Raw genomic sequence first — 16,097 nt, 5'->3', positions numbered from 1 at the left:
AATTCTGTGCTCAAAACATGACTCCAGAACTTCTATTCCCTGTGCAACGTTACGCTAAATATTTACCTTTTAGCAATTCTGTGCTCAAAACATGACTCCAGAACTTCTATTCCCTGTGCAATGTTACGCTAAGTATTTACCTTTTTTTGTGCTACGGCTCTTTCATCTGTACAATGGGCATCACAATGCTTAGTTTACATAGTTGTCTGTTGATTACAAAAAGCACATCCATAGTACTAAAAACAGTACAGACAAATAGTAGATGTTCACTAATAGGGTTTTTACTTTAGAAATTAAAAATTTATTTTGGACAGAGTCAGGGAAGCCAATATTTTTTAAATGTTTAAGGAAAGATGAAAAGGTAGTTTTTAGGTTTTTCTCTCTTCATATATTAATGGGGGATTAGCAAGAGGGGAGAACAAAGGCCAAATGCTAGAAATACATTAACAGAAGGTCTTAAAAATCCAGCCGAAAGACTAAGAGACCTGACATTTGAAAGCAAGTCATTGGAGAAGACTGGAGGAAGGAATAAAGTTGACAAAAGATGCAAAAAGTAAATTGATTAGATTAATATTTTGGATTTAAAGACTGGCAAAAGGATCAAAGCATTAGGTACACAAGAGTGTATTTGTAAAAGTCAGGATACAAAACAATAAAAGCTAAGTTAGGAGATCAAAGAAAAACTGGGGGCAAAATCTAAATGATGATTGGAAAAATATTTTTCTGTTGAATTGTAGGAAGAGAAGGAAAACAGAACGTGTTCAGTATCCTCCATTTTAATAATTGGTTTGAAAATAATTTTTCATGGAGGAGAAAGTTTTATTGGGGTTCTAGTATTTTCCATAATTAGAGTTATAGTATTTCTGAAGTTAAAACATCATTTATAAAAGGCAAAATTAAATAGGACAACCTCATTGTGATTTTTGTGCCTCACAGACTTATGAATACTGCAGTTTGCAGATTATTCTGTTATAATAAAATATATTTACACTTCAAAAGAGTATATGTGGCAAGATGAGAGGAATCCAATTTTAAATTCTAAGGCAAATGTTCAAGAATACATGTATGCCTTCATAGAGTAGTTCACCTTTCTTCTACCACCATCATTTACATTTTTGAAATCACTAGCTTTGGCTGTAAATTATGTATTTTTCAGGTTGCTGCTGGAGCCACTGAGATATCAGTTTTTGGAGCTGCATCTGAATCCTTTAGCAAGAAGAACATTAACTGTTCCATTGAAGAAAGCATGGGAAAGTTTGAGGAGGTTGTTAAGTCTGCAAGGCACATGAATATTCCAGCACGAGGGTATGTATGAAATCCCACAATTTTTTTTGTTAATGTTTATTGTTAAAGCTTACTCATAAATTATCTAGACATTCTTATATCATTTATAAAACTATACATAGAATATCATATTTCTACTTTATTTAATCAGGGCAACTATATAGTTATATCTCATTAACATCATTTATGATTATTAGTGAGTACCTAGCTTATGGAATGTGTAATGCAATTGAAATTAGAGGAACTAGCATGTAAATCTGGTAGTATTAACTATTTTATTAACACGCTGTTATATCAGCCTACATGTACTCATAAGTTGGTATAAACTCACAACAGCTTTTGGAAAAGAATCATCTAATGTGGTTTCCAAATATATTTTTTTAAAACATGACTTTTTCTTCAAAGAGTATTTCATGTAGAGCTTCAATAGAATACAGCAGACATAAACTTAAGCCTCTGAGCTGCTCTGGGAAATTGGGCCCATCATTTTACCTATTCTTTCTGCCCTTCAATGGCTGATTTCTTTACTTCCTTTGGGTGATTCTAAAGCACCTACAGAGTATCTTGCAGAACACTGTTTAAAAATACTTGATAAATTGCTTATGGAAGATCAATATAAATTTTTAGTTCTCTACTATTCTATTATATATGTTTTCTGTAAATTCAAGTGTATCAGATATATCAATCCTTTTCTCCTCACCTTGCCTTTTTCTTGTAGAAACTTATCAGCTGTTCATTCTAAGAGATGTCAATTACAGGACATAGAAAAGAAAAACTGATCCAAGATCCACAAACCTAACATTCTCTCTCAGGAATTTAGAAATGGAATATCAAACATGGTTTCTTTTATTGAAATACGATGTGATTTTGTCACTGAGTTGACTATTTTGGGGTTCCTAGGATGGAGCCACATGCAAATCAGTGACAAGACAGAGTGACAGAAAGCAGGAATGGAAACCGGAGGCTCCTAGCAGTGATGAGAGATATAGAGGGAGAGAAGAGAGAGGGGGAAAAATCTGCCTTGGTGATTGCCTGCCTCCAGGACCAATAGTTGCCTCAAATATTATAACCAGGTCTATCTGCTGTGAAACCTACAATGCGTGTGTGTGTGTGTGTGTGTGTGTTACTTAGGGGAGAATTTGTTTCTAAGACATTAGCTTTTTTTGTATTAATTTTATAAATATGGAGATATGATGAACACGTCTGTTAACAAGATAAAGTGCATAACAACTGGTAATAGAAGGTTGAAAGCTGGGGATAGATTCAATTCAAATATAAATGTTATCTCTATTTTCTTTAAAATAAAGATGAAGACCGTATTCTATTTCAATATGTGTTTAAAGTATGGAGTATAAGCTTTTCTCATTGGAAAATTAAAAAGCATGTGACTGTAAGAAGGAAAGTGCTCATGAGGCTTGCTTTTCAAATAGGGTTTTTTTAGTGTTGAAAGATGGTTGCAAATGTAAGTTATAGGAAGTAAGTTGTTATCATCTTAGCTTTCTCTTGTAAAATGCAATAATGTAATTGAGCTAATAAAAATCTAAACCCTCTTAATACTCATTGTTTGACAAATAATATTGCCTCAGCAGAAAAATGAAAACTTCTAATTGTGCTGTGGCTTAAAAAGTTTTTCAGGCTTTGACGAACAAGAAGTGACCCACAGTAAAACCAAATGCGTAGAGTACATTGGAGACTTACTATAGAATTATACTACAGACAAATGTATGTTTTCCAGTGTGTATTTTGTACCTTTGGAGAACAACTCCTGAATTTTCTGAAACACTTTTCACTTTCAGAAATGTGCCTTTCATTATTTGAATTCAGTACCTCTTTGTGTAGTTGAAAATATCTTCTTCCTCCCCACAACTTTTACAAAGTATAAATAAGATTTTATTTTTACTGGCAATCTATATTTTAGATATTCGTCACTGTAAGTCATAAGCCATTAGTACCTATTTCATGAAGGGAGCCATGCTCAACTAGTTGAAACTGCAGTAGATGCTTCAGCATGTCTTGCATGGCAACAGCTGCATCAACACATACTTGACAATCATCCAGAAAATTTATGTCATCAGTTGTCCGCTTTAAAGGCGATAAAGTAGTACACATTTTATGAAAGCTCACTAACACTATTTAAATTTTATAAAATAGTAAACTTTCATATGGTCTAAATAGTAGCTTTTATTAGAGTTGTGAAGGCTATTGTTAAATTCCCCCACACACCCTCTGAAACACACATACAACACATGCATGTGTATACATTTTTAACACATGGTCAGAACTTTACGTAACATCTGGGACACATTGTAAAAAGATGCCATGCCAAATCAGTGACATAAAATGCAGAGTCAGCTAACACTGGTGCATATGCATTATATGTGAATGAAAAATGAAATGTATGCACTTTGGATTTTATTTTTAGTGGGCAGTACATGTGACATATTTTTAAACATTTAGGTAATTTTTATATTAACTTTCTAAATTTTAGAAAATTAAGAAGGCAAAGAAAAATAAAAGCCTGGGACAAAAGTGATTATTTTCCCTTTATCAATGGTATTTACTGGCTTGCCAGGATCCTTTTAAAATGGAAATACTTCAAGATATGAAGTAGTGCTTTAATATATAAGAAGTTCAGAATGTATTACTTTTGGTCTAAAGTAATTACCAACTTCTCTTTATTGAAGTGATATTAATCACATGCTCACTCTTTGTGAGAGTGTTAATTTAAAAATTAAATTCTCGGCCAGGCGTGGTGGCTCACGCCTGTAATCCCAGCACTTTGGGAGGCCGAGGCGGGTGGATCACGAGATCAAGAGATCGAGACCATCCTGGTCAACATGGTGAAACCCCGTCTCTACTAAAAAATACAAAAAATTAGCTGATCATGGTGGCTCATGCCTGTAATCCAGGCTACTCAGGAGGCCGAGGCAGGAGAATTGCCTGAACCCAGGAGGCGGAGGTTGCTGTGAGCCGAGATCGCGCCATTGCACTCCAGCCTGGGAAACAAGAGCGAAAGTCCGCCGCAAAAAAAATAAAATAAAATAAAATAAAATAAAAATTAAATTCTCAGTAAGTTGCCATTATTAATTTCATGGTTAAAATGCTTATAAATAGAAATTATAAAATTACAAGGTCAGCAGGTTTGTATATTAAAGCATAAACCATGAAAGTTTTTTACATAATTACATCTTATACTTCTCTTATAAAATGGCCTAGAATGATTTGATTCATGACTAACCTTCTGAAAGTTTATACTGAAAGTTCAGAGAAGAGCATATTTAACATTACTCCTATGAGCCACATAAAATTATTCATTCATTGTTTTAAAAAATATAAGATTTTAAAATATGTATCTGTGAATTGTACCTGTTAATTTTTTTTTTAATTTCCAGATAAAGATGTGAAATAATGGTAATGGTTGAAGGCAAATTAGTAATTCAACTAATACAGACAAGCATAGATTACTTTTAGATACAGAAAAACAAAGACAATTGTCAGATGTGATAATGTCATACTTTTGTCATTTTTTAAAATAAAATGTGCTTAATATTTAGGAGGAGGTAAGGAGTCAGATTTTCCTAGAACTGTAATGAATCTGTGTTTAGTTATTTTTTTAACTAATTCATCTCTATATAATTCTCATCCTTTAAAATGGCAATCTTCCTAGGTGCCATGAAGTCAGGGCACAATATTCTCCCTTAAAACACTGTTGTTTTAATTTGAGAGATAATTTGTAACTAAACACATTTATTCAAAATCTTGCAACCTGCTTGCTGAGTTAGCTAGACCAGTCACAATGCATTTAGTCTGTGTTTCATGTTCTCCTCGTCTAATGTGGAATCTCAGTATGGACTCAAATTCTGATCCTGAAGATAATACCAGTCTTGGTAAGTGAGATAATGAATCTCCTGATTTAGGGCTCCATTTTTAAGTACACTGTGACTAGTAGACAGTGTTTCTTATGACAAATGTATCAAATCCCTTCCATTGGATGATCTACCTCTATGGAACACTTGCATTTATAGCATCATATTCTTGTAGGTGGGCAGCAAGAAGCTGCCCACAGAAATTCCTTCCCAAATTCTACTGTTAAACTGAGGCCTAGGTCTGGAAGAATGATTCCATCATCATTATGTGCCACCAAAATTTGGTACATAAAACTCTAAAATAAGACATCTGTTAAAGCTATTTTCTTTCATATATATGGTTTGTTTAATGGTTTATACATTTTTAGCTTTATATATTATTCTGGCACTGCTGTGTGCAAAAATAACACATACCAAGCAGCAGTTAATATTTGTAAGCTGGGTTTGTGCAATTGTGTCTAAATAGCCTCCATGTAGACATTTTAAGGTAAGAATGTGTTTCATCATTTCTCATATAATTAGCATTAATATCTTTTCGTTATTAAATATTCATTTGCTAGATTATGCCTTGCCATACCTAGGCAAGAAGTAGATTTGTAATTTACACAAGTAATTTCAAGAAACTTAATGGTGTCCCTAGGTGTGAAGTTAATTCAGCACAGATTGTGGTTGAATGGTAAATGTTCATAGTCCATACAGTCACTTACAATAATTTAAAATTATTTTTAACATGCTTTTTTTCTTTTATTTTATATGATGTCAGAGTGAAACAAGTATGTATCAAAGTAAATTTAATAAGTATGAAAAGAGAGTTGTACATCATATGAAATAGAAAAGTGAACATTTACAAGCTTTTATCATGAGATTAACTTTACTACAAATTCTTCAAAAGCTTTTACAAATTTACTTTTATTTAGAAACAACAGAATAAAACCTAGGCAATACCATTTAGGACAAAGGCATGGGCAAGGACTTCATGACTAAACCACCAAAAGCAATGGCCACAAAAGCGAAAATAGACAAATAGGATCAAATTAAACTAGAGAGCTTCTACACAGCAAAAGAAACTATCATTAGAGTGAACAGGCAATCTACAGAATGGGACAAAATGTTTGTAGTCTACCCATCTGACAAAGGACTAATATCCAGAATCTACAAAAACCTTAAATTTACAAGAAAAAAAAAAAAAAACAACTCCATCAAAAAGTGGGCAAAAGATCTACCTCTCACTTCTCAAAAGGAGACATTTATGCAGTCAACAAACAAATGAAAAAAAGCTCATCATCACTGGTCATTAGAGAAATGCAAATCAAAACCACAATAAGATGCCATCTCATACCAGTTAGAATGGTGATCATTAGAAAGTCAGGAGACAACAGATGCTGGAGAGAATGTGGAGAAATAGGAATGCTTTTACATTGTTGGTGGGAGTGTAAATTAGTTCAACCATTGTGGAAGACAGTATCGCGATTCCTCAAGAATCTAGAACCAGAAATACCATTTGACCCAGCAATCCCATTACTTGATATATACCCAAAGGATTATAAATCATTCTATTATAGACACACACACACCTATGTTTATTGAGGCACTGTTCACAATAGCAAAGACTTGGAACCAACCCAAATGCCCATCAAAGATAGACTGGATGAAGAAAATGTGGCACATATACACCATGGAATATTATGCAGCCATAAAAAAAAATGATGAGTTCATGTCCTTTGCAGGGACATGGATAAAGCTGGAAACAATCATTCTCAGCAAACTGATACAAGAACAGAAAACCAAATACTGCACGTTTTCACTTATAAGTGGGAGTTGAAAAATGAGAACACATGGATACAGGGAGGGGAACAGCACACACCAGGGCCTGTCAGGAAGAGGGGAGCAAGGGGTGGGATAGCATTAGGAGAAATACCTAATGTAGATCATGGAGTGATGGATGCAGCAAGCCACCATGGCAAGTGTGTAACTATTTAACAAGCCTGCATATACCCCAGAATTTAAAGTATAATAAAATTTAAAAAATAAAAAAAAACATCATTCATATGAAATTAGAACACAAAGAATATCTGGGAGAAACACTGTGAATAAAGTTCAGAAATACTAAGCATTAGGTACATTCATATTTAATTGTATTCAACTTTTTTGACATAATTCAATAAAAAACAGATTTAATCTTAGGCATTCTTCAATTAATTCAAAATTGAATCAAAAATTTATTTTTAAAAAATGTAGTTAGGGATTGAAATGAGCCAAGCGCAGAGCTTTACCTTGCAAATATCTAATCAGATTTTCCCAAAGGATTACTCAAATATGTTGAGTAGGATTACATTAAAATTAAGACAGTGGTGGAGATAGAGGTAAGGAGAGAATTCATGATTCAAAAATTTGTGGACAACTGAATTAAACAAAGTTATCCTTGTTAACAAGGCCCTCCAAATATAGGACTTCTTTAAACTAGGGCTGGAGGATGGCAGTGTTAGACTGAGCTTCTCAAATTTACTGATGTTTAGAATCCGCTTTTCACCAGTCATTTCATGTGGCCAGTCCTTCGAAGTTCTCACTTCTAGACTCATCAATCAACCGTACAGACAACCTGGAAGTTAAACATGTTGAGTGGGTAGGCCAAAAAAAAGTGGCGATTAAAGTGTTAGCACCAGATCAAAAAGGCAAGATTAGTTTGGTTTCTAGCAGCTGAATTTAACATTGATACTTTGTTTTTTTAAATTATTGTTTTCAAAAGCAGACATGCCATTGAAGTATATAAAATATAATATGGGAGCTATGAAATAAAATGCCTTTCTTCTTGAACAGAAGAGAACAAACTACACAGTTACGTAAGTTTCAGGTCTCTGAGATTTAAGTGGATCATTAAAGATTTGAGAGCTTGGCTAGTTAGAGACAGAGTCAAAAGCCAGGAAATACACAACTCTGAGAAAAGTCCCTTGAACTATAAATTGGTTTAATTTGGTGAATAAAATAATATTTTATACATAATCGTGCTATTTATAAAGAGAGACTGTTTTACAAATTTCTTCTGAAGAGCAAACAAAATAAATCATCATAAAATGGAACCTGAAACATTACCTGAAGTGTCTGGCCCAGATCATTGGGAATATACTCAGATGTTGAATTGCGTTTAGTTTGAGGGCTCGGGGAGCAGGGAGTCTGCCATGCAGGTCCCAGTTGAATTGTCCCAAAGGATACTTAGAGTAGTCCCCTGTCCACAGGAGATGTATTCCAAGACCCCAAGTGGATGCCTGAAACTTTGGATATTATTATACCAAACCCTATATATACTGTTTTTTTTTCCTTTACATACATGTGTATAATAAAGTTTAATCTGCAGATGTAGCCTCTCCAGTAATTTTTGTATGTTTGAATCCAAACCTATTTCTGAATCTGTGTAAATATCCTCTACCTGTAGTAATGGCTTAGAGTCATCAATTTCAGGAGATGCCTTGCTGAAGTCTTACAGGCTTAGTGCTTTCTGGTACAACACACGATCCTCAGTCAGAACTTGTTTTCTGTTAATTTCTTCCACACACAAATTTAATGGCTTTCCCATCTTAACTAAGAACTTATCACACACTGTCGCTGTAATTTTTGCACTTTGAGGTACAACAGCAAAACCAGCATGAATTTATTTTTTCCTTCTTCACAATTCTATTGATAAGTGTTTTCTAATCTTAACATAGATGTTAGCAACCTCTAGTACAATATTTTTTTTCTTTTTTCTTTAAGTTGATAACTTTCCCCATTTTACTTAAAGTAAGTATTTTACAGCTTCTTTTTGGCATATCCAAATTGCCAATATCACTAATTTTGGGCTTTGGGCCCATTATTAAGTAAAATCAGTGTTTCTTAAACACAGGTACTGAGATACAGTCGATCTCATAACTGAGAGAACCATTGAGTGACTAATGGGCTGGATGCATCTATATGCTGGTCAAAGGGAAGATTCACATCTCAAATGGTATGATATGAGATTTCATCATGCTATTCAGAGTGGCCCACAGTTTTAAATTTATAAATTGTTTATTCTGGAATTTTCCATTTCCTATTTTCAGACCACGGTTGACTGTACTTATCTGAGACTGCAGAAAGTGAAACCTCATATAAAGGAAGGCTACTATACCAGTATGGGACTCCAACACTTTTCTACGTGGCTATGGGTGGGGCTGAGGCCATATAATTAAAAATTACTCTAAGGATCCATCATTTTAAGAGGTAAAACCACAAAGAATAAAATGAGGTAGTTTATCAACTAAAGTAAAAATACAAATAGAGAGCAAAAAGGCATAGAAAGTTTCAAAAGGTATGACAGAAAATAAGATCAAGGTAAAGATAATGTAAAACTCAGTCTGAACCAGTCTCCATGACTGGCTTCCCAGGGTCTGAACTTGTATTTATTGTGGGAATCTGAACTTGACACAAAGAAACTTTCTCTTTGTAAACAGCTAATTTGATGTAGTAGAAAGACCCAGCCTTCAAGTTGGACCGACAGTTTGATTTTAAAGCCTAGTTCCGTAGTTTACTCTATTTGTATTCTGCAAACTATTTAATTTACCTGAGGCTCAGTTTTGCCATTGGTAAAATGGATTTATTGGGCAGATTACAAAATTTTAAGCAAATGTCTAGCTCCACATATGTTTAAATATTTTATGGAGCAACTTTTCCAAGGATCAACTGCTGAAGAAGGTTATGCCATTTTCTTTCAAAGAAAACCCTAAAATATTGAATACAAATTTACTTTTTAATTTCATCAGGAACTAAGTAGATTAATTAATTAACCTCACAGGCATATACAGCTTTAGGAACAGAAGTATGTATAAAGTACATGAACGTTTTTTCTAAACTTTGTACATATTTATAGAGAGATCACAGTTTATATAGAAGACATTTTAAATACATGGTATTTTAATAGTAGGCTTAGGAGAAATAAAATCAGTCAAGTATTCTAGAGCAAAAATTGAATCTTAGGAGAATTCCCCCTTGATGCTAAGAAATAGTCTTTAATTTGTATGTTATCCACAGTGATAAATGTATTACAGACTCTCAAAATGTATTGTTCATTCACTTAATAATAATGGCATGCTATTTTGTGTTGCTTATGGGATGGTGTATTCTGCATGAATGTAGTGAAGTAGCTCCTATGCTTATATAGCTTAATTCCCCTTATTTGCGATTACATGTAATTCCATCACTCCTGGCATTGTCCTCTTCTGAGGATAAGCAATAATTGACTCCACTCCAAATGTTTGTGACATTTATGCATGGCTTTTATTTATACTTTTTGTTTGAATTTTTGCCAGCATGATTGGAGGAATATGGGATAATGGTGAGAAGGGGGGCCTGGATAAGGCCTAACTGTAAATTCTTTTTCATGATTTAGTTATTCTAGGTAAGATTATTAAAGACTGAAACGTCTAAAGTCTTGTTTATCATATTTTTATGCACCATTAAAAATGACCTCAACAAGCACAAATGCAAGTAAAACAATACATATTCACTTCCACAGGATTTATTGTAATGCTGTGTTTTTGTTAATTTTAGTCAGATTAGTTTCAATATGGCTGATGATTATTATGTCATCTGAATAATGTTTAAAAAATCAGCTCCAAGTTCTGATCTCTCAAATATGTGCTATTATTTCTGGCTACAGGATTGAGAACATAAATATCCCTTACCTATTTGTTTACTATGAAAATTAGGAATGTCTTAGACAAGTATTCAGAAGGTAAAAATTACATTTTAACTAACATATTTTTGTATTTATTCATATAAGAAATAGCAATTAAGTACAGTAGACCCTCAATATCCATGGGTTCTGCACCTAGGGATTCAGCCAACTATGAATCAAAAATATTTTAAAAACATTTAAGGCTGGGTGCGGTGGCTCACGCCTGTAATCCCAGCACTTTGGGAGGTCGAGGCGGGCAGATCACAAGGTCAGGAGTTTGAGACCAGCCTGGCCAACATGGTGAAACCCTGTCTCTACTAAAGATACAAAAAAAAATTAGCTGGGCGTGGTGGCGGGTGCCTGTAATCCCAGCTACTCAGGAGGCTGAGGCAGGAGAATCACCTGAACCTGAGAGATGAAGGTTGCAGTGAGCCAGGATCACGCCACTGCACTCCAGCCTGGGCAACAGAGCAAGACTCTGCCTCAAAAAAAAGAAAGAAAAGAAAAACATTTAAAATACAAATAAAAATACATTATAGCAACTATTTACATAGTATTTACATTGCATTAGGTATTACAAGTAATTCAGAGACGATTCAAAGTCTGTAGGAAGAATCCCCCCTAAACACTGAGGGATGACTGTATTTGTTTTAAACAATGATTGTCTTGTGATACCATGTGGGCCATGAAAATGAAAATTCAGCATAATTTCAAAGAGTTTTTAGCAGACTGAGAAAATAAATTATGTACAAAAATAATGATTGTACTGCCCAAACCAGCAAATACATTAAGAGAGAGAACGATACATACTATTAAAGTTTAAAGTTAACTCTAATCTCTGGAGTGATTTAGAGAAACTTCATAAAGAAGGTACCAGTACAATGAAGTCATTAAAAATACATGAGTGTGTGAAAACATAATAAAAGCAATAATTTTTTTTCAGGCAGGGCATGGAATCTACAAAGAGCAAAGACAGAGTGAAGTGAAATCTCAGGAAATGTTTGGGTAATAGAAAGAAGTTTACTTTTATTGAAATAAAGTTTTTTTTTATGGATGTATAGTAAAAGAAAGGTGGAAAGTTAGATTGGAGTTTTACAGATTGCTAAACTTGAATACCAATTTATTCAGTAGAAAACAGCAAGCCATTAAAGATTTTCGAAGTGGAAAATATGAAATTTAATCCATGCCCTGTGAATATAATTTTAACACTAGAAATTGAAGTAAAATCGAGAGACACGGGACTAGAAATAAGGAGAGCACTTAGGAGAGGGATCCTGGGAATGGTTCTGTGCATTCAAGCTGCTGCTGGCTGAGGCTGAATGCCACAGAGGCTGGAGGGGAAGAATCAGCTAACTTTTGGTTATTGAGTAAGTTTGCAAAGGTGACTATCAAGTGACATAGCAGGACTGACTCTCAGAATAACGATGTCATCTTTAAAAATGGCAAATGGAGGGAAAACAGATTTATGTAAGAGAAATAGGAATGGTGACCATTTCAGACATGTTTAACTACATATGCTATGTGAATACATCAAGCTTGTAATATGCATGAGGAACTCTGGGGTTGATCCTGGGGTAACTGACATAACAGTGAACGAGGGGGATTATGGAGGACTTAGCTGACACAAAGACCCCCTTTGCCATTCTCATTACAGAAACACAAATTTTATAACTTTTGAAACATATCACCTAGCTCAGAAAATTAAAAAAAAAAGTCTCAGGTTTCATCAATGCAGATGTAGCAGTCAGGTATGTCGATACCACAGAAGCATATGGAGGTATCTATGCAAGAAAGAGTACCTAGTGGTGTGGTAATGGGATTTTAATGACTACATGGGAAAAATTAGATGTTCTGTGAAGGTATGAATTTGGAACTATTTCTTGGAGTCTGGCAGTACCACCTTTCCAATGCAAAGTCAACGGAACCCATGCCAGCTATTTTTATGGGTTGTAGATTTATGACACATAAGAATTGTGGAAACCCAAACTAAGAAATTAGGGTTGAAATTTGTTCAAAAACTGATAAATTCCATGGTGTAAGGGCAGAAAGCAATCAGATTCCTTTGATAGGATCATTAAAATAACTCAAGATGCTCAAAGAATTCCTACAGAAACTAAAATTACCATGAAATGGCACTCACAATAACAACTATAAAGCACATGAGAAAACAAACTAACATAAGACAAATGAAATAAACACAGGAAACAACAGAAAGAAACTTTATCAGAACAGAAGGCAGCAGAACAATCTGAAAAAGAGATTGTAAGTTAACCATATAAAATGTTTATAGAGGCAAAGGAAGAGCGTTAAGAACAGATCTTTACAGAACACGAAATTAGTATTTAACGAAATATTATCTATAAATGGAAATATATTCATTAAAATACAAAAGTGAATTAATTAATTGAACAGTAGATTATATGCAGTTTAGCTTACAGTTAAGATTTGAGAAAATTGTAAGAATGAAGCCCAGACAATAAATTAACAGAAATTGTAAAAATGAGGTTAGTAGAAAATGCCTAGAGGAATTTCCATATGGAGAAATAAGAGAAAATAGATATGAGAAATATGTTCAAAAGGTAGCACCTTGAGAATTTTCTAGAAATTAGGAAAAGCATTAATGTTAATATTGAATAAGTACAGCAAATCCTGAGATAGCTAATAGCAAAATGCAGGTAAGACAGAAACACATAATCCTAGAAACAGTAGAGAAAAATAGATTACCATAAAATTAGCTTGAAAGAAAAATTCTTATCAGCAATAACTGAGACCAGATATAGTGAAATAATACATTCAAAGTGCCAAGATAACTGTCAACATAGAATTCTATACCTAGTCAAACTATAGTTCAAGAATGAAAATGAAATAAAACTGTTTATTGACAAAACAGTCTACAACATCTACCATTCAGACTCTTGCTGAAAGAACTACCATTGAGTTAAGTCAAAAACATTGAATCAGAATTAAGGGTAAGATGAAAATAAATAAATAAATAAATGGAGGAACTGGAGTTTGCAGCTTCAGAAAAGCAGAAATTATTTGGAACGGGTCTGGGTAAAACTTCACCACCAGGCAATCAAGGTTGAACAAATATGTTATGGGACAGTAGTGAGGAAATTCTTGAGATTAGTTAGATACTGTCAGGTCAATGCACTATAGCTTTTTACACAGGGAACCAGTAGAACAATCTAGGTGAGACAGTATTGCTAATGGTTGGGTGATTTTTCAATGTTGGCAGCATAATAGAACTTGAAAAAATTATAAAAAACAATATATTGGTGGTTGGATTTCATTCCCTAGGTTTCTGGTTTAACTGTTTTGGAACATATCCTAAGCATCAGTGTTTGTCTTTTTTAAAGCACCAAGGTGATTCTGTGAAGCAAAGGTTGAGAACCATTGTAATAGATTGTTAGAGAAGAGCAGAAGTCCAGAAGCCGGCTTTGGCCACTTGTCAGAGAAGATAATTCAGTTTATATTCATGATGGTGGAGGCCTTTTCACACTCAGGAAAAGTGGCTGAACTTTTTTAGAAAGGGTTGGCAAGCTTACTGTAAAGGCCCAGACAATAACATTTTAGGTGTTGTGGGTTAGATGATTTCTGTTGCAACAACTCAACTCTTTCTGTAGTATAAAAGCAGCCATAGATAAGTATGCAAACAGATGAGCATGGCTGTATTCTAATAGAATTTTATTTATAAAAGAGTGATAGGCGGCATTTGGCCTCTGGGCCTTCCTGTACCAATTTCTGCTTTAGAATGTTAAAGTATACAGTTAAGGGAACATAGTTGAGAACCATCAAATTAGCCATGAATAAAGTAGCCCCATGTGTGACAATATCAAAACAATGTCCTCTCACAGGATAGAGAAGAGCACATGAACATGAAATGCAACAGAGTGTGAAGATCTCAGAAACATAGGCACAGAAATGTCCAGGAGGGAAAATTTGAATAGAAACAAAATTGCTCACATAGAAGGTTAAGATTCTGTCAATGATGTGTTAGCTGTGGACAAATAATAATTGGAAAATGCAGGAGACGTTTTGTTTTGGATTTATGTTTATTTTGTTTTTCACATTTTAGAAGGAGAACATGTAAATGAATAGCTTGGATTTTCTATTTATTCACATCTAGATGTTTTGGGTTTAAAAATCAATGTATTTATATTTTAGCATGTTATTATAATCATGACATTTGTATTAAAACTTTTCCTCCTTTTCCATCCTTAGCCACCTTCTCCAGTGTTATGTTCATATAAGAACATTTTATTTTCACACATCTTGATTAAATGTACAGATAACCTAAAGCATAAACTTAGATTATGGTGACTGGAATAGCAGAAGGATGAGCTTCCTGTCTGGCATAACTTTCAAATTTTACTTGAATTTGTCCTTCTTTATCCTTTCCTATCCCTCATAACTGCTTGAGTGACTTACATAACTACTTATTTAATACTAAAACATATTGTCAATTGACAGTTTAACACTTCCATAATTTCTATAACCTAATCTGCTTACATCTTAGACTCAATGGCTATGTACCAAATCATCGAATATGTTTTATTTTTCTACTCCAAAGACTGTTAAGAAATTCATAGTGCATCTACCAATCAATAGCATATTAGAGTTAAGGAAATATATTGTCTTGTGTTTTTGCCTTTATTTTTTTTCTCTGTCATCTGCTTCCAGCGCCTCCACAGAGTTATATTTCTGAGAAACAAATCTGATATTACCACTACCTTACCTAATAATTTTCACTGCCTAAAGTGATTTTGAGTGATCTCAAAGTCCAGACTCCTTTGTTTTGCTTTCTAAAGGCTTTCATATTGTGGCCCCACATATTCGATCTTCAGCCTCATTTCCCACCATCCCTCTCACTTTTATGTCGCTTGCTTCATTCACTCCTAAATATGAGGCTGATTATGCATTATTTCAATATAAGAATTGTAAACATCTCTAAAGTAAGTTTAATAAAATGGGATCGATGTTGAGTTAAAAACAGCTAAAGAAGACTTTTCCTGAAGCTTAAATATTCAAGATTGAAGTGGATCTTTGTCTTTGCAGGAAAGGCTTGATTTTTTATATTAGAATGAGTTACCAAAGAAACTTAGAAAATATCTTTATTCTGAGCCTTCTGTACACACTAGTCACTCTTCTGTTTGGAATGATTTAGGTAAACCCGTGTGTGTGTGTGTGTGTGTGTGTGTGTGTGTGTGTGTGTGAGAGAGAGAGAGAGAGAGAGAGAGAGAGAGAGAGAGAGAGAGAGA

The 16,097-nt window shown here is 34.0% G+C and overlaps 1 protein-coding gene across 2 annotated transcripts in view; it reads left to right on the top strand.

Moving 5' to 3' along the window:
* The window catches only part of HMGCLL1 (3-hydroxymethyl-3-methylglutaryl-CoA lyase like 1), a 151,810-nt gene that overhangs the window by 63,021 nt on the left and 72,692 nt on the right, over positions 1-16,097 (top strand). For both annotated transcript variants that reach the window (XM_032299746.1, XM_032299748.1), the window contains one exon: positions 1,157-1,305. In XM_032299746.1, the coding sequence (XP_032155637.1) occupies positions 1,157-1,305 (149 nt within the window). The remainder of the gene's footprint in view (positions 1-1,156; positions 1,306-16,097) is intronic.

This window comes from Sapajus apella, unplaced genomic scaffold, assembly GCF_009761245.1.
Source record: "Sapajus apella isolate SASKATOON/1434 unplaced genomic scaffold, GSC_monkey_1.0 scaffold41, whole genome shotgun sequence".
Lineage (NCBI taxonomy): Eukaryota > Metazoa > Chordata > Mammalia > Primates > Cebidae > Sapajus > Sapajus apella.
The sequence above is the reverse complement of the archived record's forward strand: the minus strand, read 5'-3'. Positions and strand labels throughout refer to the sequence as shown.